Genomic DNA, 27,918 nt, shown 5'->3' on the forward strand with positions numbered 1-27,918 from the left:
AGACATGGATTCTGCAGATTCAGACAGTGCTAACCACTGAGCCACTGTGTTGCCTCTTTTGTTGAAATATTTACTTTTATTTTTAAAATCTTGCAAATGTAAGTTACTAATTCATATTTTTGACAAGGCAATGCAGGTGCTTATTGCAAATGAAACAAAACCACTGATCTATGTAAATATCTCTTCATCTACTGTATACAGGCTAAAAAAAAACAGGGTTAAATTACTGCCTGTCAAATCATTTTGTGTAGTTATTGTGCATTTTTGCAAAGACACTGATGATCCACTGACAACAATTCTAAAAGCTATGCTTAATTTTTCATCGTATAATATATTCAACTTTCAGTTGACTCTTGCACACTTACAGTGGGTTTTTTACCCTCCTTCATCAGTGTCTTTCTCCGCAGGGGCCCTTCAATGGTTATACTGCTGAGAGTACTGCATTCATAGCTGGATACTGCCCCAGGGGTGCTGATGAGGAAAACAAAATCATATTTACAACTTACTGTCATCTTAAATATGGAGAATTATATGTTATACACAAGTTTATATACAGTTGAAGTCATAATTATTAGCCCCCCTGAATTATTAGCACCCCTGTTTATTTTTTCCCCAATTTCTGTTTAACAGAGAGAAGATTTTTTCTCAACACATTTTTAAACATAATAGTTTTAATAATTCATTTCTAATAGCTGATTTCTTTTATCTTTGCCATGATGACAGTAAATAATATTTGACTAGATATTTATCAAGACACTTTCATACAGCTTAAAGTGACATTTAAAGGCTTAACTAGGTTAATTAGGTTAACTAGGCAGGTTAGGGTAATTAGGCAAGTTATTGTATAACAATGCTTTGTTCTGTAGACTATCAAAAAAATAGCTTAAAGAGGCTAATAATTTTGTCCTTAAAAAAGGTTAATAAAAAATTTAAAACTGCTTTTATTCTAGCCAAAATAAAACAAATAAGACTTTCTCCAGAAGAAAAAATATTATCAGACATACTGTGAAAATTTCCTTGCTCTGTTAAACATCATTTGGGAAATATTTAAAAAAAAAAAAATAATTCAAAGGGGGGCTAATAATTCTGACTTTAACTGTATAAACTAGTAAAGCAGAACAACTCCAGTATATGATAAGGATATTGTGTCAATCAATAGTAAAACAAGAACAATTGTACACAACAACGACCCATTTTACTTGAAATAAATGTTTAAAGTGCACTAATTATGTTATTATTTGATATCATCTTTCACATAGTGTAATATAGCTGATTGTGAATAAAACTATTTGGGTGAATTTTTAAAGACCAAAGTGCATGTTAAATGGCATTTCTGTCTTCCAAAGAAAGATCTAATTATTAACCTAATCTAAAATCAGTTGTTAGTAATATCAGCCTCACTTCCTGCACAAATGCAAATAGTTTTATAGCAAATAAAGCACTGCTTCCACCCATTAAATCAAAGAGTACAAAACTGTCACTCCCTTCCCCCCCTGATTTGAAAATAAAATAGAATTTGCTGCAGTAGAAGAAACCACTGTAGACCTTTCTTTTATACAATAAATTACTTGTGCATCAGAATATGAAGACCAAATATCATAACTAACTTTTAGATGCAAGTTTTGATGCGCATGCTGGAATTTATTCCTTATTTATTTATTTATTTATTCAGTGAGTTTTCATTGAAGTTAATGTGCATGTTTTCTTATTAGATACAACCTTTATTCTACTCAGTTGTGCAATTAAGTTTTTTATGCACATTTATAAAACGGATTTGCATCTTGGTGTTTCCATTAAGCATTTTTTACGTGAATGTGCATAAAAACACGTGGATGGAAACAGTGTATACGTTCACATTTATATATACACTCACTGGCCACTTTATTAGGTACTTCTTACTAGTACCAGTTTGGACCCCCCATTGCCTTCAGAACTGCCTTAATCCTTCGTGGCATAAATTCAACAAGGTACTGGAAATATTCCTCAGAGACTTTGGTCCATATTGACATGATAGCATCATGCAGTAGCTGCAGATTTGTCAGCTGCACATCCATAATGCGAATCTCTCATTCCACCACATGCCAAAGGTGCTCTATTGGATTGAGTTCTGGTGACTGTGGAGGCCAGTTGAGTGCAGTGAACTTATTGTCATGTTCAAGAAACAAGATGATTCATGCTTTATGACATCTCGCGTAATCCTGCTAGCAGTAGCCATCAGAAGATGGGTACACTGTGGTAATAAAGGAATGGACAGCAACAATACTCAGGTATGCTGTGGCATGAACACGATGCTCAATTGGTACTAATGGGCCCAAAATGTGCCAAGAAAATATCACCCACACCATTACACCACCAGCTTGGACTGTTGGTACAAGGCAGGATGGATCCATGCTTTTATGTTGTTGATGCCAAATTCTGCCCCTACCATTTGAATGTTGCAGCAGAAATCGAGACTCATCAGACCAGGCAACATTTTTCCAATCTTCTATTGTCCAATTTTGGTGAGCCTGTGTGTATCGTAGCCTCAGTTTTCTGTTATTAGCTGACTGGAGAGGCACCTGGTGTGGTCTTCTGCTGCTGTAGCCCATCTGCCTCAAGGTTCGATGTGTTGTGCATTCAGAGATGCTCTTCTGCATACCTCGGATGTAACGAGTGCTTATTTACGTTACAGTCGACTTTCTATCAGCTCAAACCAGTCTGGCCTTTCTCCTCTGACCTCTAGCATCAACAAGGCATTTACACCCACAAAACTGCCGCTCACTGGATATTTTTTCTATTTCGGACCATTCTCTGCAAACACTGCATTAAGTTCTGCCATGTGATTGGCTGATTAGAGATTAGCGTTAACGAGCAGTTGGACAGGTGAACCTAATAAAGTGGGTCTATAGGCTTGTCTGTCAAGCAGCTGTTTTTGACTGTTTGGTGCTATATTGTGACTGAATAATACGTAGGTTAGTGTACGCTTCATTCAGCCATTTTCATTTCTATTAATTCTTAATTAAATAATTAATAAAGAATTATGGCTCAGAACAATGTTTTGTTTATAATTTTTACATATTGTGGCAAGTTGCTGTGTAATAAGTGAGATAAAGAACATTCAGGCAGTTTCTTTCGCAGAATAAATCCTTCAGTCTTATACAACAACCCTATACTTTGTGTTGGGCTTCCAAAAAGCTTGTTAGCCTTAATTGTAATGACAACTGCCTGGATGTACTTTATACCTTACACAATAAGATACAATTGTAGGGTTTATTGTCTTGAATAGATTTAATGTTTGAGAAACTACAAAATCAGACACCTTTAAATGAGCATAATGTGAGCACTTTGAAATAAATGCAGAAAAAGAAGAAGAAGATGATGAAGAAGAAGAACCTCTGTTATGTCCTTAATGGACACACAATGAACAGCTTAAAATGAACAAATAATATTTCATACCTATAAATGTAGCTTCTACTTCTAGGAGAGTTACATATTGGAACACGCCAATTTGGGCCAAGTGTTGCATACATTCGGCCTCTGAAAAAAAACAGGACAAATACACATATTAGTATGTTTTTAAAATGACTTAAATCAGTCTATTTTCTATTGTGATTCATAATAATGCATACTTTGCCTTACCTCTCAACAGTACTCGATAATTCATCACTAAAAGAGCTCTCTCTGCTGCCTGCAGAGGGACAGAGGAAAAATGAAGAGTAATAAAGATAAAATTATTCTTTCTCTCTCAATAACTAAAATAAATAGTACCAGAAACATCACATGGTAAAGGTGTCAAGTCTGTTGAGTTGCAAAAGAAAATAACCCACAGCACAAATGATTCAACACTGCTGCCATCTAGTGTTGAAATCGTTCGTTTTTGATGCAAAAATATTCCAACACAGCAGTGATGAAGTAAATAAAATGCTTTAAAATAAGGACGCAGATATTTGTGCTTTATGAAATGGGTGTAGAACAAGAATAAACTGCGTTACCCAGTGATATGCCGTTGGTGAATACTGAATCATGTGTGTGGTTTCTGACAGGACTGTGAGACTCTAAGAAGCTGTCATCCAGTAGGTGTCGAGCCTTTTCCTTCTCAGGAAATGTTGCACTTTTACTCTCCACAACACCAAATTGACACATCATACTGAGAAAAAAGAGAGAAATGAAACACAATGAGCCAATACCACAATGCAATGCATTTCCCTGTAAAACTAGTGAACTATTAAAATGACTTATTTAGTGTACTTCAAAACTTGTCCGTATATTCATTTAAACATACAGTATAACAGATGCCTGTCAAACGAATAAAAAATAAATGTCAGGTCAGGAAATGCTAAGAATTTTGGACATCTTTCAGACATGAAAAAGTCAGTTGACCCCTTTTGGTAATTTTTCAGTGGACACCTTTAGTAAAGTAATGTAATGTGTTACATAGCGCATTTATGGTGTATGGTCGTACACTCAACGTGCTTCACAATCATGAGGGGGGTCTCTCCACACCACCACTAGTGTGCAGCATCCATTTGGATGATGCGACGGCAGCCACAGGACACCTGCATCAGTGCACTCACCACACACCAGCTATAGGTGGAGTGGAGAGACAGTGATAGAGCCAATTTGGTGAATGGGGATGATTGGGAGGCCATGATGGGTAAGGGCAATGGAGGGAATTTGGTTAGGACACCGGGGTTACACCCCTACTGTTTACGAGAAGTGTCATGGAATTTTGAATAACCCCAGAGAGTCATGACCACGGTTTAACATCTTTTTCAGAAGACAGGCCCACTAAAAGTATACACCCTTTCACTTTTTCTGGGGCATTAGGACAAACCACAGGTTGAGCTCCCCCTGCTGGTTTCACTAACACCACTGCCAACAGCAACCTAGTTTTCTCATGCGGTCTGCCATCCAGGTACTGACCAGGCTCAGCCTTGCTTAGCTTCAGTGAGTAACTGGTCTTGGGCTGCAGGGTGATATGGCTGGGTGATGTCAGTGGACACCTTTTGGATGTCAGTGGACATCTTTTGGACATCACTGGACCACTTTTGGATGTCATTGGATGTTTTTGCAGATGTCAACGGACCCCTTATAAAAGTCAGTGGATGATTTTAGGAAGTTTTTTTGATGTCTTTTGGACATCAGTGGACATCATTTTAGACATCAGTGGATGACTTTTCAGACAACAATTATCAGTGAATATAGGAAATATATTTCGGTGCACAAAACAAAACCATTTTTATCAGTTAAATTCATTACAATAACAGTTTGGTCACCTAACATCTTTAGGAATAGAAAGATAATATATTTAAATTCAAATCAGTAATTGCAAAAAAAAATAATATAAAAAAAAAACTGCAAAATTGCAACAAACTTTTATATTTTTTATGTTTCTCTTGATTTTTCCTATTTATTAAAATTATATTTACTGTGATTATTATAATAATTACAATTGAAACTGTCATTCAATATTCAGTTTTTTATTTAGAATTTAATAAGCATTAAATTACAACTTGATCATTACAGATTTATAACTGCAACTGTAGTTTAAATTGTTATTTGATAAAAAAATCTGTATTCATTTACATTGAATCTCTTATAAGTACTTAACTGCAATTTCATCATTTATTTATTCATTCATTTTCTTTTAGGCTAAGTCCCTTTATTAATCAGGGGTCGCCACAGTGGAATGAACCGCCAACTTTTCCAGCATATATTTTTACACAGCGGATGCCCTTCCAGCTGCAAACCATCGTGTGGGGGAAACCCCCACACACACTCTCACACACATACCCTACAGACAATTTAGCTAATTCAATTCACCTATCCCACATGCCTTTGGACTTGTAGGGGAAATCGGAGGAACCAGGGGAAACCTACGCAAACACGGCTACCCACTTGCCGCCTAATTTCATAATTAAAAAATATTCAATTTCTACTATTTGTTGTTGCCATATACGCAAATGTATGTGAATCTAAATGTAAATGTAAATATATGCTTGCAGTTTATTCATCTACACTTTGATAAACAATAGTATTTATACGTATTAACTAAATTACATAAGTGACAAAAAATATGAAACTAGAAGAATGCCTTTAAGTAGAAGTAAAAACAAACAAACAAACAAACATGGATGTATGTGTGGGTGTATGTGTGTGTGCGGGTTTGTAGAACGATACTTACTTATTTCCCAGACTGTGGCTCTTCCTGTGTCGAGCAGGAGGTGGTGTTGGGAGGTGGGCAACCACTGATGTATCTGGACAGGTTGGCCTCCTGTTATATCTCACTGACACAGACACTTCTGAGGGACCTGTACACAAATACACACACATTATTGTATAGATTGAATAGTCGGTCCTCTTAGCTGAACCCTACCGCTAAACCCAGCCCTCATCGAAAACATTCGGCATTTTTACATTTACATACTTCATTCTGTATGATTTTAGATGAACTTTTCTGAATTTGATTGTAATGCAATAATGTGCACCTTTTGTATAGCTGCTTTGAAAGAATAATTGTTGTGAAAAGCACTATACAAATAAACTTGAATGTAATTAATTTATGGACTGTATACTGGTATTATATGAGTATTATTTTTTATCCCCATATTGTGATGAATACAAGGACCACACACACAAGGGCTGTGCAATTGAATTGAATTGAATCGCGATTTGAACATGTTCGATTTCTAAATCAACTTACAGCACAATTTCACAGCATGCTATTTGAGCCAATCACAGCACAGCGCGCCTAAACAGAGCACAAGAGCAGGAGACTGAGCTTAATGATAAATAGCCTGCATAAACAGGGATGATGAGTTCAGCACAGGAGGACTTGGTGCCCCAAAAAGCAGCATTAGCCATTTTCTCAGATGATGACGAACTAACAAATCATTGATGACGAATTAACACACACATATACTAACAACATATACAGCTACAACTTCAAATAATTGTGATACACAAAACACCTCCAAATACAGGTTTTAACTTTATTGCTTATTTATTTATTGTATAAAACTGCTACAATTTATTGAGGGATACTTTATCCAAAAATGAACATTCTGCCTTCCTTTAATCACCCATGACTTGTTCCAAACCAGTTCCAATTTCATTCTTCTGTTGAACACAGACAAAAATATTTTGAAGAATGTTAGAAATCTGTAACCATTGACATACATACTGCAGTAGGAAAAAAACAAACAGATAATGTCAAAGACAATAGCTAACGGTTTCCAAATTATATTCTGTTGTGTTGATCCAAAAAAAAAAAAAAGTAATAATTATAATAATTTAACTAAACTGGTTCGGAACAAATAAAGGATAAGTATGACCGAACTCCCAATTTTTAGGTGAACTATCCCTTTGAGGCATATATTCATTCATTTTCCTTAGGTACAGTCTCTATTTCAGAGGTCGCCACATCGGAACCACATCACCAACTATTCCAGCATATATTTTACTCAGCGGATACCCTTCCAGCTGCAACCCAGTATTGGGAAACACTCATACACTCTCTCATTTACACACACACACACTCATACACTACGGAAAATTTAGCTTTTCCAATTCACCTGTGGGGACTGCGAGGGAAATCGGAGCAGCAGGAGGAAACCCACGCAAACACAGGGAGAACATCCAAACTCTGCACAAAAAAATGCCAACTGGCCCAGCCGGCACTCGAACCAGCGACAGTGGTTGCTGTGAGGCGACAGTGCTAACCATTGAGCCACCATGCCGCTTAGCATATATATTGTTACATTTAATATCCATTTGTAATCTCAATTGCTGTCTTTTTGAAAGCAAACAACCATAAAATGCTAACCAGCACCTATAAACCTAAAGGCGTATGTGGATAATTAGCAAAGCGTTGGCTAACAGGACTAAAACTTTTGAAAACAATCCCAAAGTTCCACAGCAGCAAGTTAGGCATCATGTCAAAGAAAGTGGCTCAGTATCTTAAACCAGCCACGGCATTACCGACCTGGTAAACAAGAACACCACTCTATAGCTAAATAATAAGCAGACTGCCAGTGAAATGTTCCCTGCAGTCACATTTATAGGGCATTTTTTCCACAGTAAAATCAATTTAGAGGGGGATGTGTGGCAATGTTAAAAATAACTATTGTTGATTATTAGGAGAAGTATGTTAATCTTGACATTCCCTACTGTCTTTTATAGCAGGTTAATAGGTCTCATAATGGGTAAGAAGAGCCTTTAGTTAAACAAAAAACAGGCTTTCTTCCCAACTAACAATCGGAAGTGACTGGCTGTAAGGCATGGCAGCAGAGATTGCATTATTAGTGGTCTTTTAAATGCTAGAAATCTGGGCCAGGAAAACATTTGCTTAAGTGCCCTGCAGACTCTCCAAGAGTGGCAATTGATAATAACACCAACAGAAACAAAATCACTTGAAAAGAACATTTACATATCACACACATATACATAACAAACATTTACATATGCATTTATAGCATATGAATGTAATAAATTATATAAGATATGTAATCAGAAATGGACAAACAAAACTGCAGTCCTTCTAGGATGTTGCCAATTGATCTTGAGATTTAAAAAAAAGCAATGCAAAAAATCTGTTCTTTTAGATGCAAGCCAGAAATTATTCATACCCCTGAAAATTCTCACTTAAAGGGCACCTATGATGAAAATCATCTTTTGTGAGCTGTTTGGACAGAACTATGTGTAGGTACAGTGTATCCACAGTCATATTGGAGCGATATAAAGACACTTTTTTAAGTTTTCTGACGTTCAAATAGGATCCAAATCCCTCCCATTTTGAGGCCCACCGCAACGTGACGTAGGACGTAACACGTCTTCTCGCCCACTGAATTGATTGACAGCCACGTATTAACATGTCTCCGTAGTAATGCACATAATCATATAAACAAGACAGGACATGCGCAAAGCAACTGGGATTAAAAGATCTGTTCAGCTCTCTGTGATCATCAATCATTATCAAATGTGATCAAGAATGAGTTTTACAAGTTTGAAATGTTTTTAAAACAGTGTGTTTGTAATGAACAGCGATTTTACATCGATTTTACCGTCTTTACTTTATCACCACAGCCGCATGTCAGTACAATTATAAAATAATCTTCTATCCTGGTTTGTGTACTTTTAATCAGGCTTATTTTGTACATTAACATAACGGATATCCATAGATACAGCAGTGTACATTAACATGTTTCCTGTCACATTTGCCGTGCAAAAACAGTATTTGGGAAATATAAAAAAAAATAATAATAATTCAAAGGGGGGCTAATAATTCTGACTTTAACTGTATATCAAATTTTATGTCAAAATTTATCAATAATCAATACAATTTCAGTCCAAAAAAGAAAACAAATCAAGTCAGAATTTGCAAGGGGTATGAATAATTTTGGGCTCACATAATATTGTGAAAAAATCCTTGCTCTGTACCTTGATGTACCTTGATTTTAACTGTATGCTTTTGAGTCTGTCAGAACGTCCAATGATGTCAACCTTTAACTTCAGGGAAAACACATAAAAATGCAGCAATGCAAACAAAAATCAGATCCTTTCCATAACCAATCTTCAGTTAGATGTCTCCTTGAGTTTGTCCAGTTTCGCCACAGCTGCTACAACCATAAAATGCTCCATTTCCTACTAAACCATCTGATAGTCAGAACAAGGAAAGATTGTAATTGCTCAGCTTCCCTTGAGAGGAACTGACATACAACATAATGTCATTCAAACTCTACACTACCTTCAGGTGCTTGTCTTGAGGCACAAGAACCAATCTTTTAAAGCCAGCGCTGGAAGTGAATGCAGATTTTATTTCAGTAGAATGATGATGTATTTACTAAAATGGAATATTGAATAGGGGTGGGGATTTATTTTTGCTTTTCTCCTTTCAGCTTTCACTCCCAGCAAACAAATGGTTAGAGAGGCGTGGCTAAACATCTTTTGTCAAAAAAAAACTGACATCATGAGAGAAGAACTGACTTTGAAAAGCAGAAGAACAGGGTTAGATTTTGATTAAAAGTTCCCAAAACAAACTTTGAGATTAGCAATGTGTGCTAGCTAAATAAACATTGCAAATTTTGATTTCATGCAGACTTCATAAAGTACATATATATATTCTATATCGCTGTAGTATTCATCCATAAGTCCATTCATGTGATTCAACTGGAAATGCAAAATGGATGTTAATACATTTCTGTTAATTTGAATTGGGACACTAGTGGACTATTTTTATGTACCAAATTGCAGTGGTAACTTTACAATAAATAGGTTTTTAAATTGTGTATTTGCCAGGCACACATATATATAATTAACTCAATATGTTAAAGAAGTTAGAACATTTATTTATTTATTTGTATTTAACAAGACCATGTGTATGTATATATATATATATATATATATATATATATATATATATATATATATATATATATATATATATATATATATATATATATATATATATTTTTTTTTTTTATGTCTCTCTCGTCAATCTTTCCGCTCTCCAATAGAAGTTAATTATTTTGTATTAGTGCTAGTATCAATGAACAGAGTAAGCCTTCGATGTGGTCTAAAATTAAGAAAATATCTGAGAAATGTGAAAGTCAAATAAATTATACTTGTGAATTCTAGATGTAACTAGCCTACAACGTTCTATGTGAAAGATCCATGTGACCCAAAAGACTCACTGAGCATGGATTAAATTCATTTAACATTCAAATATCCAACATTTTAAGAGAGGCACAAGGGAAGGAAAATACAATATGACAATCTCCAAATGTAATTTTTGCTAAATGCAATATATAGTATATATTTTTAACAAGATTAACTTTTATTTGACTTATATTAGAACACATTTATTATTATATAAACTTAACAAATAAAAACCAGTGCAGTTAAATTGACATTAATACGTTTTAGCTTCATTTATTAGATTGGAATATTGAATTAACGTCACACATGAATAAAACAGTCCTATACAAAACGAATCTATTAAATATGCATTAAATTACACTTTAAACTTTATTCACGCTTTTTTCACATTTTATTTTATTTTATTACAGAACATAAAAAAAAACAAAACTTGAATCCACACTTGATCAGATTTTACGCACCTGCAGCATTTCTAAAAACAAAGTAAATGCAAATTAATAAATAAAACACTGAATCCTTTTTAAGCTTTGAAAACTGGCACAGTTTTTTTTTTTTTTGACAGATGACAGGTGGTTTTTATTTACCAGAATGAGAAAAAAATAGCTCATGGACAAAATGAAGAAAAGTTACTTTTAAATAAATCTACTGGGCTGGGGACCCTGAAAACTCTAGACTGTGGCATCTCAGTGTTTCATTACGCCTCTAATACACATCTGAAGAATCCCTCAAACCAGCAACAGAACAAAACAACTAGCACTCCTCAGTCAGGTACAGCTCAGAGCAAATTACTGATGACCCTCTGATGTGTACAGATGTCATATCTCAGAAAAATCACACTTAACCACTTCTAGCAGGAGTATTTGAGAAAGTAAGCTGCAATGATGAAGGGATCAGACTTTACCTCCGAGATCTTCTTTGGAGGATACCAGACGAGGTGAGCTGTTCCCAGGTTCAATCTTCAATGACAGCCTGTGCAAAAGGATTGTGACAAAGTAAAAGTCAATAAAGACATAAAATAGGAATTGAGACGTCTATTTTTGAGCCCATATTTCATTTTTCCTCACAAATCTCAATTCAATGGGATGTATATTTCAGGTGTAATAATTTAACTCTTTATGTAAAACTGCTTTAAAAAAATACTAATATTACTGATAATAATTGCAGCTGTACATACTAAATTGTGGACAGAATTACTTAAGTTAGTCAGGTAATGGTTAGTAATTATTAGCTAAATTTTCAGTAAAACCGAAATGTAAAATTTGTCTGAAAAATGAGGCATCCAGAAATGATGTCAAAAGCTAGAAGAATCATTCACCCAGACATTTTCCAAGGGGTTTTAAAATTTCTTAGTTAAATGATGTCTGTGATAAAAATAACTTGGTAATGCTCTAACATTTTCTCTACTGTGTAATTTAGATGCACTCATATCAAATCCTTGAATTTTAAAGCTGTTATGTGTATTTTATAAAAAAAAAAAAGATTTTAATTTACAGTATGCTGTAGAATAAAAGAATAGAGTATTAACAAGCTATGATTGCCACAGGCCTTAATTTATTGGTTGACTGAATATTAACTGAAATCCCTCATTAGAAAACCTCACATAAAACATCTTTAAGGAACCTATGTTGATTTGTCCACTTTTTTTTAATAAACATTGCTGTATTTAGATCCATGCCATGTCCTATTACCTTCATAGTGCACCATTATACTCTTAAATATGGATGAGTGAGGTCTCTTCTGCTCATCAATGTTATTGTAAGAACGCATGGTAAAAACAATACAACTGTAAAATACAATCTTCAGTTTAAAGTTTACAATAAAAATACATGTAAAAATGTCATTAATGTCCAAGATAGGTATCTGCTTTCGTTTTCTAAAACTTACAAAAATCACACTTTACTGCTTAAGAACGTATTACACAATGTAAACAGATGCAAATAAATTTTTTGTCCTACATGTATATAAACATTCTGAAATGCAGGACATGTGACAATGACAGGACACATAAGTGGAAATATATATATATATATATATATATATATATATATATATATATATATATATATATATATATATATATATATTTTTTTTTTTTTGTAAGAGCAACAAATATTAACTTGACTTCAAGTTGATCATTTGAAAAAGGGTAGAAGGTAGATGTTTCCGATGTTGAACTACAAGACTGAATCATGATCTTGAATCATGTTGAACTACAAGACTTTTGTCTAAGCAAAATTATACCTTACTGTCCTAATTAAATAATAAAAAAATCAAGGCATGATCATATTTTATTTTGGTAAATTAAGTGTAATCTAGAGTCCTTTGCCTTTTATATGAGCCCCTTCTGATACCAAATCATCAATTAGAAGTCAAGTTATTTATTATTTGTTGTTCCAAAAACTTGGATAGGCAACAAGACTTTTTTCAGGTAGTGAATGGTTCTTTATATTTTTTCTCATCATTTATGTACATTCAGGTTTCATGTTACATTTAATAATGTTTTTTGTATTACTGTAATTTTTCGTGTGCTACCTTGCTCTGGCGTCTATTAGTATGCTAGTGTGTTAAGTATATACTAGCTGTTTGGGATGAGCATTGGATCATCATATGACTTCTCATCTGCACATGCTTATGGTTGTGTTTTGTCTGTGCAACAAATCAATGTGATGCAGATGTTAGTACTTCAAATCATTGATGTGGTTTTAATTGTAAATCCTGGAAACCACAGCTGCCATTTTTACTGTAAATTTTACCATTTTGCTTTACAGCATCAGAGGTAGGAAAATGTTTTATTTAAAGTTCGGAAGTAAACCTTTAAACCCAAGTTAAAATATTAATAATAATATTTTAAAATCTGGTTCAAATGGCACAGTTTCCTGCAAATGACCTCTGTATAGCTGTAACAGCACTGCCAGATGGCAAGACATGCTGTAAGTGTGGGCTAATGATTTTGAGCCTGTGACCCTGGATCGTTGAGGTTTTCCAACCCCAAAAACTGCCAGACGATGATGTCATTCCTCCCAAACACATGCAGCTATTACAATGTATTCCCATCCAATCCACCAAACACATCCTTCACTGACGGCCCTGAATCCTTTGGTGTTTCTCCAAAAACTCCAAAAAGTGCTTGAGACGATTTCATTTGGAGCCCAGTCGCTGTCTGAACTTCACTGTCAACTTAATTATAAAGTAAAATGAATACACTTTCATAAATCACTTTGTTGGATAAAACTGAGTTGTTTTTGTATAATATTTTAAAGATCTTTTGACTAACTTCAGAAAAAAAAAAACCTGCTAAATATCCAAATCAAATCATTTCAAATATCTGTATGTACACCATGAACAAACGTCTCCCATCGAGAAGCACTACATCTTCATGACTTCATTTCTTTCTCTAAATTACGTTACAGACTTTATGTAAACATTTGTGTCTGCATGCTATATATTTCACTTGAGAGATTTGACATGATATTGAAATAATCCAGGCAAGTACTTTTTTTAACGAAGCATGGAAAAGACGTGTGAACTATGTCACTGTTTGAAAGCTTTACCAGGCCACCAGCTTTAACTCATTACTGTCGCCAGTCAGAATAGGGTGAAAAAAAGATTCAGTGAGGTAAATTACACCAAGGCAAAGTAATCCATCTCTTCTAGAAGGAAATGACTCCAGATCTTGATATTTAGGTCACAGTGTTAATGAGATTCAGCTATTTATCTGTCTGTATACATCATAATAATACAAACAATACACTTTTAAAGACAAATTAAGGTATTTCTTATGAACTCATACAATCTACGAAGGGTCAGAGATTTCTCAAAGTCCAAAAAAGTAAAAAGTCCAGACAGGTTCCAAGACTATAATCAAAACAGTTCATGTGTGATAAGTTTTTCAACTTTTGTTTTAGAATAAATATTTAGAAGCTATGAAAATATATTTATTCGCTTTATTCAACAACTTCTCTTCAGCGTGAGTTCAGGATGCACATTTATGAGACAACTACTTGTCGCACTGCTGAAGTATATTGCTGATGTCTGCATTTTCTGGTTTAAATAAGCCATCTTCTGTGTGATAATCTTCAGACATGTTTATGAAGACTGCTTTATGTACAGCCTTCATCTACATGTACACAATAACAGGGGTTATACATAAGCAACGCAACACGCATCAAGGTTCTTCCATGAAACACGTCCTGAACTGACTCTGAACAAATGAAATTGCTGAATATTGACATTATTTGGGGTTTTCTTGTGCACAAAATATTCTCGTAGCTTCATAAAAGTACAATTCTACTTTAGCGTCTCAGATTCATTCAGAAATGATTATTAAATGTTGGATTGATGCACTAGAAATTTGTATTACAGCAATTGTATTTTTTTGCAAACACGTTTTATACCATTTCAAATATATTTTTGTGCATGCTGTTTAAATGCACATACATTGTTTACCAATAGTGTTTACATAATACATCAAGTAATACAACAAGCATTTAGTTTGGGCTAGCTTTTGCAGCTGGACATTGCTTTACAACACCCTTGATGGGTGAACATTAGCCAGTGGGGAGTGTCTTTTGTCAGGTGTAAATTATTTATGACCATTTTCCAGTGTTGGACAAGCTACTTGAAAAATTTAGTGAGCTAAGCTATTAGCTACACTACTTAAAATGTAGCTTAACTACACTAAAAGCTACACCCTGGGAAATGTAGCAAGCTAAGCTAAAAGCTACTTTGCAAAAGTGGCTTAGCTACATTTAAGCTATTTTTCCAATTTTCATTTTTAAATCGAAGAAACTTAAATGATCATTCATATCTTAGTGATCCCTAAAACTGTCAATGAATCATATGAGGCAGAATTGTTCAGTTCAGTTATTTACTGTAAATAATATTGTACCAGACAGAAACAAATTATAGTATATAACAGCAAAAAAATATATAAAAATCCAATAAAACCAGGTGTTACACATTTAAAATACTATAGTCATGTATAGTAAAGGGAAATATTTATGAATAAGCATTAAATTACACTAACTTACATATTGTAGTATCATTAATAACTATCATGAAATAATAGTAATTACCATAGTATACTTTAGCCTTTACTACGGTAAACTAGGTAAAATATATATATATATATATCCTCTCCCTCAGTCATCTTTCCATCAAGCAAGTTTCTCGTGTCAGCCCAATGATTGATTTGCGACGTCACCGACCAGAGCGAGAGGTGGCAGTAACGCACCAAAAACTTTGTTGTCAACCATCGTAAAACAGGTAGAAGAAGAAATCATCATTCTCGCCATCATATGGATTTACCTTCATCGGCTAGACACCGGCCTCACAGCTCTGTGAATGTTGGTGCTGTCACTTATTGATCTGCGATTGGTAAATGTAGCTTGTGTGGACGCTACTTGACAAAAAAATAGCTTCGCTACTGAAAAGCTATTGGATTTATAAACTAGCCATGCTACCGCCACGCTAATGAGAAATGTAGTTAAGCAAGTAGCGACGCTACTGCCCAACACTGCCATTGTCACTTCCACGCATCCATTATTCTGACTGTAAAGTTATTGTAATGTTTTCTTGAATGAGAGAACAGAATACTTTTCACATAATTGTGAAGTAAATATTCAAGTCTACAAGACTGGTTACACAAAAGTCTTGTTCAGGCCCATTCATTGTGGTTTTTCAGACCTTATTTCAGCTACTTTTTTCTGCAAAACCTCCTAACCACGTATCATATTTTTTGTAAAAAGCGCAAGAATGTACATCATTATTTCTCACATATTATTGTAGCACAGTTTGTGCTGAGTACAAAAAATAAATGTTGGCCAATAGTATGTAATTAGTAGATGAAATAAGCATAAATGTCCGGGCATGCCAAACATCTAAGGGCCCCAAAATCACCTTAGACCCGAGAGGGTTAAGAATTTGTAAATGCACTTAATAAAAAGGCAACCTAAAATATGGTGTCAAATTAGCAGTTTAAACATTATGATATTGTTTTTTTTGCATGAAAAAGCCAACGGTCAGCAAATACTCTACATGGCAAGTAACTTTTACACCTTTTTTTACACAACCAAATGGAAACAGTGGAAATATAGGCATCTTGTGTTTCCCAATCTTGCATTTATAAGTGTCTAGACTGCAAGAAATTGGACTGCAATAAAATGGCCTGCGCTTTTGTGAGAGACTGACAGACAGGACCACACAGTACGACAGAAAAGAACTACCGGAGGAAAAGGGGAAATCTCTTTTAATGATGATAAAAACATCAATGCTATGCTTGTCTTTGTAGAAGCAGAAAGCCACATGTACTGCAAGTTTAATACATTACACATGTGTAGCATGTAACACTGAAGTAAGAGATACTTTAATAATTCTGCTTTCATACACAACATTTAATTTGTCATACCTCACCACATGTGTACGGCACATTTTCTTTGTTGGTAACCATATTATATAAGACTGTAGTAGGAAAATGTATTACGGGTTTCACATTTGTGAAGCCTGAGGTAAAGGAAATAGGGATTATATTGTAGCATAAAGCCATGCCAAGCTGGTGCAGCTGTGGCCGGTAAATTAGGTGTTTTGTCAGCCTGTGGTCCATGCAGCCAAACCAAGAGGACATAAAGCCCACAGACAGCACATTTTAATAAATACTATAGGCAGCTGTTCAAAAACGGGAAGTGTTACAAGACGGGAGGGTCTTGATTTATGAGGGTCTTACAGATGTGGGCAGTTTAAGTGAAAGTTGGCATCGATGTTTACGAAATCCTATAAATTGCAGGGCAGAAAGCAAAGCAAAACTCACCCAAAACAAGCTAAATTAAAGCTACTGAGCATAATAATAGGTTTATGTAACTTACGAGTAGTTGTCATCCTCCACAAACTTCTGAAGCTCCTCGATGTAGCGCACAGACATCAGATACTTCTGCACGTGTGGTAATGTGATTAAATGATCTGCGGGGTCATGAAACGTTGAGATAGTATTTGAACCATCATATTTCAATCTTTCTGATTTTCTTTCATTAGTGTTTTGCATACAAAGTCATTCCATATGTTATTGAGTTAAGTTTCCAGCATCGTTGTAAAAGCTGAACCGTACCATATTTACAGGACACCTGTAGATCGGAAATGATGCGGAGTAGATTGTTCATCTGATTGGTTCTTTGCTCCGTCTCGATGATGCTGTCAGAAGCAGGGTAGGCGGAGTCAATGTAGGTCATATCAAACAGGTAAATTCCTGATGTAAACAGAGAACAAAAATGGTCAGGAATTGGATGACATGGAAATTGTCAACATTAACAGTTTCTCTTGAATTGTAACACAAAATTATAATAATGTCTTGGTCTATTCTTTCCATTAAAGTGCAATGATTGGGGACTTAAGCTTTTAAATTTTAAAAATGAAGCCAAAGCAGTATTCGTTTATTTATTTATTTATTTATTTATTTATTTATTTATTAATTAATTAATTAATTAATTTATTTATTTATTTATTACCACATTACGAATCAATGGCTATTTCAAGGCAAGATCGAGATAAAACTTCATAATTCAATATGAGATTATCTAAAAAAGACTTACAATTTTAAATTAAAAGCTTCAAATATGATTTTTCAGTTTGATATATGATGAATAAATCAAAATTCTTCCCGTATAGACATTTTTAAAAACAGTCATAAATGTGTTCTCATTATAAAATCCTGTTCTATGCCAAAGCACCAAAAAAGTTACTTATTAAACAAATCATAAGTCCTTAATTTCATAAGACTTCTTATGATATTATGATTAAAAAATTATACATATCTTTTCTGCTGTTTGTAGTTTTGTTGTAGGGTCATTTAAAAAGATCAGACTTAAAATGCACATTGGCTTACAAGTTTTTTAGTCATGCTTGTAACACTCTATTGTGCTTTAATCACTCTGAAACTCTGGAAAGTCTGAAAAGCTTTTGTTGTCGATTATTCTACTGTAATAATTTGGGGTTAGTTTGACTTTTTTTAATACTTTACATTTATACTTTAAGGATTTATTACTTCAAGGTTATGTTAAGTTGATCAAAAGTAACAATGAATGCTATTAAACATAATCCTAAAAAAAATAAAATGATTATTCTAAAAAATATTTTCAACAACAACAACAACAACAACAATAATAAAAATAATTATATTTTCCAGAATACAGAATTCCGCAGATTTTCCCTAGATTTAGCCCATCATTAATTCTGTTTATTTACATGAGTAAATGTGTGTAAATCTATATTTTATAATTTTTTTTATTAATTACTGTAATAATTATTGACTAAAATGAAAATGTTCATCTGATTTATTTACAGTGCAGTTTGTAAAGTAATATTTTCTGTCTTTTAGTAGAGATATTATATGAGAGACTTGGTTTGTTTACTAAATAAAGTGGATCTAATTGGTTTGCATTTTAACCATTAAATAAAAGTTCAAAAGATGTTATTTTTTATTTCACATATTAAAGTTTTAGTTATGATACTCCCAAAATAATTCGGCAGAAATCCACAGATTTTTACCAAAATTCTCCGCAGAAATAGCAACAAACGTTGGCAGATTTCGTCTGGCCCTGCCTATCAGTCAAATATCCATCAAAAAACGAAAAGAAAATTGCTCAAAATATCTATCAAATGTGCTTTTCATATTCAATGGAGTAAAGTCATATTGGTTAGATGGTTAATTTTTAGACAATCTATCCTAAAAAAAAAAAAATCACAAACATCTCCATTCAAATAGGTAAACACACTATTTTGCACAAACTCAATAATCACTTCAAACATGCCCTCCAGTACTGTAATACACATCTGCTCACTGAACTCTCTCTATGTTGTGAAACTTCAAGGCTTTACTTTCCTCTTCAGTGGCCCCTCAGCCCACTTTTACCTCATTTACGAAGACAGATCAGAGAAAACTCTCTTTCTCAGGCACACTGCTAATTGTCAGGCGACAGGGACAAAATTAAACACCATGCAGTGTCTGGCCTGAAAACAGTGGCCTGGAGCTATTGCCTGATTGATTTTACTTGCTTGTTAGAGCTCAGTTTCTGCTATAGGATTCACAGCACAGCTTGCTAATCAGCAGGTGGAGGTTATGAGTCTGTTATTGAGCGCAATTATTCAATAACTGAAGAGTTAAGATGTAATTTATTGATTGCAGGCAATGGGATGTGTCAGCTTTCTCACGCCAGGCCTTAAGTTTATCCTAGGACTAAATTACAGGAAGTTGAGAGCGGAGGATATCAGTGGCCCTCTTTACATCTGGTATTAAGATGTGTTTGGGTTGAGAGAATCAGAAGTAGTTTATTTGTAGAAGTAGTTTATTCCTAGTTTATTTGAGGGCATATGGAAAAAAGGGACCACTTAACAAAGATAAGTTTTTTGTCAATATATTCTAGATCAGAGATTCCCAAAGTAGAGCCTGCAGGCCAAAGTTGGCCCATTGTAACCTTTGATTTGGCCCACCATCCCATCTGAGAAGAGAGTAAGAATGATGAGGGCAAATGCCTTTAACACAGAGGTTGTAATTTATATTTTAACATAACATTCTTTTGTTTGTTTTATTGCTGAGTTACAAAAAAAGCAAACTGAAATGAAATAAAAAAAATTAAATATTGTAAATAAATCTGACTTGTAATAATGTAAATACCATCACTCGATGGACAGAGAACTATGCAGAAGACATCGGCGAGTAAATCCAGACAAAAACTAGAGTAATTAAGTTATAAATGAGTTTGTTTTAGTTTTTACTGCAATAAGTTCATTATAAAATGTAAAAACATTTCTGAATTATTTAATATAAAGCATTTCAAATAATTTAAAATATTTTTAATTAAATTAAGAAATCACACATGGCAACTATATTTACCTTCGACCCACTATAGCTTCAATCAAGTTTGGTTTTTGGCGCTTCGCAAGAAAAAGTTTGGGCACCCCTGCTCTAGATCTTATATCTATATATACAGTTATAGATTTAGATATACAGTTGAAGTCAGAATTATTAGCCCCCCTTTGATTATTTTTCTTTTTTAAACATTTCCCAAATGATGTTTAACAGAGCAAGGAAATGTTCACAGTATGTCTGATAATATTTTTTCTTCTGGAGAAAGTCTTATTTGTTTTATTTTGGCTAGAATAAAAGCAGTTTTTAATTTTTTAAAAACCATTTTAAGATCAATATTATTAGCCCCTTTAAGCTAAATATTTTTTTGATAGTCTACAGAACAAACCATCGTTATACAATAACTTTCCTAATTACCCTAACCTGCCTAGTTAACTTAATTAACCTAGTTAAGCCTTTAAATGTCACTTCAAGCTGTATAGAAGTGTCTTGAAAATATCTAGTCAAATATTATTTACTGTCATCATAGCAATGATAAAATAAATCAGTTATTAGAAATGAGTTATTAAAACTATTATGTTTAAAAATGTGTTGAAGAAAATCTCTCCATTAAACAGAAATTGGGGAAAAAAATAAACAGGGGGCTAATAATTCTGACTTCAAATATTATTTATGTAAATTTGTGACTGCATGTCTTTTAAATTTAAATAAAACAAAATGCCATTTAGAGCATTTTTAACAAATGGTAAACTTATCACAATGAGCCATTCTTCAGATTCAATTTTAGACAACACAACACCAATAAATGAAGACATTTTTCTATTCTGACCGAATATTTTTATCACACTTTTATACAACCAAACAAATATTAACATTTTACTTAATCTGTATCTAATAAATTCCAAGAAACTAAATTGTCACCATATGGGCTTTAGATCTAGCCATGCAAACAGAAAGCAATGCAGAGAGCAGCAGGTTTAACTTTAGCTCTGATAGCTGCAAGACAACAATATATGCTCTGTGTTTGGGTTCAATTCAGGACTGGTAAAAACACTGTTCTCTGAAAGGGGATAAAAGAGGACAAGCTCAAAACATTTCAGACCCCATTTACACCTGTATTTAGCCCTCCAGTGTGATTGGATTAACAAAACTTCTTAATACCAAGCTAAACATGGTCAGCAAGTGAAGCAAGGCAGTGAACACAAGTAACAAAAGTACATTTTCGCAGCTAAAAAGCCTACTGCTCTACTCAAATAAACCTGATGACAGAGTTGTCCATTGTATTCACACACTTGCGAAATAAAGTAAGCAGTATACAGTATTCAGTAATGTTCTGTTCAAGTGGTCAAAAGTGAATCATTTTAGTTGATATTTTTGTTGCTCTTCTATATGGTTGACCGCATCATTGTCCATTTCTGAGCTATTTTTACTTTAAACTATGAGGTTTTTAATATCATGTATAGTATAGCAGTTTTATAGCAATATCATAGCAATTTATGTTGATAAAATAGAGTTAACTAACTAGGTTACCTAGGTTTAACTAATAGTTAAATCTAATATGAAATACTGCTAGAATACTTTAAAAATAAATGCTTTTAATTAATAATGCAAGTAATTTTTAATTCATTTACATAAATTCTAGAGTCCTGATAAAATGTGTCACAATATCTAAATAAGTCTAAAAAAATAATAAGCAGCACCATTTTTTGTTGATAATAACCAGTGTTTCTTGAGCACATTTACACTAAAGACTGTAAAGAAGCTGAAAATTTAGCTTCGAATCACAGGAGCCAATTATAGTTTATGACAACAGAAAATCATTTTAAGTTGAAATTAAATTTCACATTACTTTTAAATGTATTTTTCATCAAATAAATGCAGCCATTTTTGGACTCTCCAATCCTTTTTTGGATTCTTTCCAATCCAAATGACCGTAAACTTTCAAATGACATGCATTTAGTCAATATGTTTGCTGAGCATTTAAGTTAAATTGTAAATTAATAAAAGCTTTAGAGTAATAGTATTAATATGTGTGATTTTGCAGCTGACCGCCTGAAATTAAAAACCATAAATCTGACAAGAAATTCTGCTGGATGAACATAGGATCTGGAGTAATAACTGACTCTCATTAAAGTCACAGGAATAGTGAAGCGTGTGCTGGTCAGAGAGGTCAGCTGTGCTGCTAAAACTGACCCTGGAATTCATTCTGTGAACACTGAAGTGGTTCATTGACCTTTCACCGCATTCAGTTACAACAGCGAAACCTCACTGGCAACGAAACTGGATTACGGTTACCTCAGCTTCCATCTGTTGGTCAGCTATACCATGATTTTACATTGGCGGGGAGTGTAAAAAACGATCCTCTATAAACAATAATAGCAAGACATTACTTAAAAGCATCATTTACATCTTTTCATCTGTCCAGCAGATATTGTAAACAAATATTATTGAGAATGAATTTTCTCAAACTTGATAACTGAAACGTTATTTTAGTCAGCAAGGACAACATACTACATAATTATTTTTAGTGGCTATAGTCAACAAGAAACTCTGCTTCATTAGAATTTCATATTAAGCAAAATTACTTGATATAAAACGTGAAAAGAAAACAGCTTGGAATGGTGGTTTTACTTGGCATTAAATATATTGTAATTACAAATAATTATATATTTGTCCTCAGCCAGGTCTATTCTCGGCTTCACAAACTTTACAACTTTCTGGATGAGAGTGAATAAGACTTCTTGGAAATGAATGTTCTAGTGGTTGGCTTCACAGAAGAAGAAGAATAAGAATAAGAAGAAGAAGAAGAAGAAGAAGAAGAAAAAGAAGAAGAAGAAAGAGGTAGAAAGAGGTCGATAAAAACTGTTTAGACAGCAGCAGAATACAGCCATCCATCAAATGTGGAGTGTTGAAAATGGCTCTGATCATAAACTTTTCAGTCATATGGGAATGTATCATTTAGTAACAGTAAAATTTAGAGAGAACGGAAAATGTAAGCATTACAAAGTACAAGGTGGCATTGGCACTCTCAGGTTGATTGCTGGTTCTTCTTAATATCTACAAGTTGTATCATGCTGTGTTTGGTCTTGTTTAAATCAAGCCCACCTGGTCTCTATATGTGATCTACTATAGTTTCCTAATGTTTGTTGAAACTACAAACCAAAATAGTGTCTAAATGTAGCATGTGTGTGCATTGTTTACTTGAACGTGTAATTGATTGGTCACTGCATTCACTCCATCACACTTTTATTTAGTTTTCTGATGTTGTGAGAACAAGGTTTGGTGTCATGATTGTGTGCTTGTGGTTGGGTTTGAGAGAGTTTGGGTGGGATGTTGAAACTGCAAATCCCAATCATAATCACTACTAAAGAAAAAGATGATAGCAGGACTATTCTGGCTTCGCTATTCTACAGTAGAAGAAAACTGACTTGTGCAGTCTATCTTTTTAAAACAAAAAAAGGCTGTATCTGAGATCATCCCTATGCCTTTATTCACTATTCCCTACATTAAAAAAAGGCTGTATCTGAGATCATCCCTATGCCTTTATTCACTATTCCCTACATTAAAAAAGGCTGCATCTGAGATCATCCCTATGCCTTTATTAACTATTCCCTACATTAAAAAAGGCTGTATCTGAGATCATCCCTATGCCTTTATTCACTATTCCCTACATTAAAAAAGGCTGTATCTGAGATCATCCCTATGCCTTTATTCACTATTCCCTACATTAGTCAACTTAAAAGAGTAAATAAAAATGAGTAAGTCCCAAGATCACTGGAAGGGATGCCGTTTTGTTTGATAAATCTCTTTTCTATTTTTAATATCTTGGTTGGACCATGAGATAGTTCTTAGCAAGCTGTCTATTAATGAAACAAAATGTTTTAAATTCTATCATGTACACTAATGTTCATCTAAAAATGAAATAATGATTTCCCTAGACCCCTGGCAAATAGGGGGCTAAGCAGAAGGAAAATAAATGAATGATAAATGATTTCTTTGGAAAATTACACTAATAGAACTGCTGTGTGTGCTATATAACGGTCAAATGCAGAAATTGATTTGGCAAGATCACTTTCACAGTGCATGCATGGGTATGGGTATGTGTATATATGGGTACGGGTATGGGTGTGTATATGTTTTCTCTAGCCATTGAGTGTACATCAGATGTACATATTGACTGTTGTGGTGCATTGAGGGTTTGATTGAGTGCACTTCAGAACATCCACTTTGGTTTCAGACACTACTACAAATGGCTGTGGCAGTTACAGTAGCAGTGCATTGTTTGAGGGAATATGGGGTGATTTCAGATACAGCCGAAATCCTTTTCTATTTCCCGCAAAACATGATAATGCTCTTTTAATTGGACATACACTGTAAAAAATGCAGGGTTCCACACAATTCAATGATGTTGTCCCAACACAAATCGATTAAGTTAACTTATTAACTTTATTCTGGAAGTAGATATTAGTGTCTATCCTACTTTATCCAGGGGGCATATTACAGAACATTTCTTATCTTAGGTCTTTATTTAAGATATAGGATTCTTTGCAATTTTATATTACAGAAGCAAATCTAAATCTGATTCAAGATTGTTATCCTTCCTTGCAAAATTGCATCATATATATCTTGTTAGGAAATATTAAATTGTGTCATTAAAAATGATCCACTGTCAGGTCTGTTACCAAGCAACCAACACTGCAAAAGCTGCTAACGAGTTAGCTTAGACAAAATGCCGGCATCTAGCTCTCTGCAACTCTCAAATGGTCACCCACTAACACTAAGCAGGGTTGCACCCGGTCAGTACCAGAAAGGGAGACCACATGGAAAAGCTAGGGTGCTGCCAGAAGCGGTGTTAGTGAGGTCAGCAGGGGGTGCTCAACCTGCAGTGTGTGTGTGGGTCCTAACGCCCCAGTATAATGAAGGGGACTTTATACTGCTTCGTGAGTGCCGTCTTTCAGATGAAACTCTCTGTGGTCGTTAAAAATGCCAGGATGTCCTTTGAAAAGAGTAGGGGTTTAACCCTGACATCCTGGCCAAATTTGCCCAATGGCTTCTGTCCATCATGACCTCCTAACCATCCTCATATCATAATTGGCTTCATCACTCTGTCTCAGCTGGTGTGCGGTCTGGCGCAATATGGCTGCCGTCACGTCATCCAGGTGGATGCTGCACACTGGTGGTGGATGAGAAGATCCCCTCCAAAATTGTATAAAGCACTTTGAGTGTCCAGAAAGGCGCTATAAAAATGTAAAGAATTATTATTATTATTATTATTATTATTATTATTATTATTATTATTATAAAATAGATTAACAGTGAAAAAAAGTAAAGCATCGGTCACCTGCACTATATACAGTAATGCTCCGGGGTACTTTGCTAGTCTCTGTAATTCTGGTCACAGTTTCTGTGCTAACTGTAAAACCATGTTGCACAGCAGCTTGTAATTGCGTACAGTATAGTGTTTTATCATCAAAATGTAACACAGAGTCCTCCAAGAGTCTTTTAACCATTAAACATCTTGGTTCTTTTCAGTTTTCAATCATCAATAAATGCAATGCTTTTGCTGGACAATATTGTTTTTCATGTGCTTTCAAATAATTTTGAAGTTCGGGCAGCAGTTCTATTAGTCAGCATGTTTCTGTTATACCAAGTCCCGTCTGTGCTTGATAACACATTTAGGAAATGCTGTTCTGTAATAGCTTTGTCATAAATGTGGCCCAAACTGAAATCACATTAGCAACCAAACAGACAGGATACTACAGTATTTTAACGTTATGATCTTTCTGTAATACAAAAGTTTGTTTTTTTTTGCATCCAAATTAACAGACAAACCTCATAAAAAATTTTCTGATTTAGTTGATTAAAAAAGTTGGAAAAATAGTGTTGTGAGACTGTCTGTAGAAATATTTCAAACTTTTCACAGACAAAAAAGCAGGAGCGATCAGTTAAGGTCTTTGCACACTGAAGTCAGAAATTTTCGTATGCATGTATTTCGTATTCAGATGCAAAAAAATTTGTCAAGTAAACAAACCTTGCACACTGAGTCCGATTTTAATTATCCTCACGAAAAAACGTAAAACATTTCGGGGTTCATTCAAGCAGTGAAGCTTTGTTCTCCTCTCTCTTCTCCAAAGTAGAAAAAAGAAAGAGGAATAGGATGCATATTGTGTTCATCCAATACTGTATAGAGGAAGGAGAGTTCAGCTCATTATCAAAAAGCTCCGCTGGATTATCCCTAAATGCAAAGTTTATTTCAGGAAATCAGTGGAATTTTGATTTATTTCTTGACACATTCACATACGTAAACAAATCCTGAACAGAGACTGGCTGTACCTATAGACATTATAACAGATGGTGGCTGCTTCGATGTGTCGAAGCAATGGACCGAAAATGGACCATGCTTTCTATTATAATGTCTATGAGCAGTATGTCAAAGGTAAGGACACACACACACACACACACACCAAACAGCAGCAGGGCAGAGGTGCACCTGTCACTGAATCCAGCACATAGGGGTTCTCAACTGTCTGCCACATTCTGTCTTAATTTTATGTACCGTTTGTCATAAAGTAGCTCAGATGACGGCATTCTGTATTGAGCTTGTTGCTTGTATGGTGGCTCTGAACTGTCAAAATTCCTCTCAAAGTGCTGTTTCGTATGTGAAAAACTGAAAAAAATTCAATTTTTATTATGATGGACGAAAGTTTCGGAGGCAGTGTGTTAATACTATTCACACAACGTGAGGTCGAATTTATTTTTTAACGTGTGAGAAATACAGGCAAAAATTTCGGATTCAGTGTGCAATAACCTTTAGCAATGCCTCTTCATTGCCTACTGATGATCAGTAGGACCTGAAAGTGAGCAGGTGATAATTGAACACCATGTATTTCAGTCCAGGATCAGTGGTCAGATGTCCATGAATAGAACAGGGAGTGTGGCAGGAGCGTGTTCTTCCCATTTGGCGCAGAACTGGGGCTACTAAAACTAGGGACCATTAAAGCCAAAGACATTTACAGACTTCAGGGTTAAAACTCCCTGAAATATAATGCATCTCTGAAGCGAAGCACTTAAAGACATAACAAATGGTGTAAATTACAATGGCAGAGGAAACATTGTGCAGAAAATATCACAACTAAAATACTGGTGATTAAAATAAATACTGACACCTCGTAGATGATCAATGCTTGATACGCGTCACCTGTGACATATTACTAATAATAAGTAAATATGATCACATGCAAGTTGACCACAGTGATGCTCAAACGGGACAGTCTATAAAAGCGATTTGGGTCTATAAATATGAAAGCATTTAGGACACTGATCAGGATAGATGCCAAGTCATGAACTCTGACCATATGTTTAAAAAGGGGATTTCATAATTTTAAAAATACAGTCATTATCCATGTATAAATAAATGCTTTGGTATTGTA

The 27,918-nt window shown here is 34.4% G+C and overlaps 1 protein-coding gene across 1 annotated transcript in view; it reads right to left on the bottom strand.

Annotated features, from left to right (window-relative positions):
* The window catches only part of ralgps1 (Ral GEF with PH domain and SH3 binding motif 1), a 218,384-nt gene that overhangs the window by 20,830 nt on the left and 169,636 nt on the right, over nucleotides 1–27,918 (bottom strand). The window contains exons 10-17 of the mRNA XM_056463269.1: nucleotides 17,735–17,872; nucleotides 17,496–17,589; nucleotides 11,537–11,604; nucleotides 6,164–6,290; nucleotides 3,972–4,126; nucleotides 3,619–3,667; nucleotides 3,436–3,516; nucleotides 366–471 (exon numbers count right to left, since the gene is read on the bottom strand). Of these exons, the coding sequence (XP_056319244.1) occupies nucleotides 366–471; nucleotides 3,436–3,516; nucleotides 3,619–3,667; nucleotides 3,972–4,126; nucleotides 6,164–6,290; nucleotides 11,537–11,604; nucleotides 17,496–17,589; nucleotides 17,735–17,872 (818 nt within the window). The remainder of the gene's footprint in view (nucleotides 1–365; nucleotides 472–3,435; nucleotides 3,517–3,618; nucleotides 3,668–3,971; nucleotides 4,127–6,163; nucleotides 6,291–11,536; nucleotides 11,605–17,495; nucleotides 17,590–17,734; nucleotides 17,873–27,918) is intronic.

This window comes from Danio aesculapii, chromosome 8 (genome assembly GCF_903798145.1).
Source record: "Danio aesculapii chromosome 8, fDanAes4.1, whole genome shotgun sequence".
Lineage (NCBI taxonomy): Eukaryota > Metazoa > Chordata > Actinopteri > Cypriniformes > Danionidae > Danio > Danio aesculapii.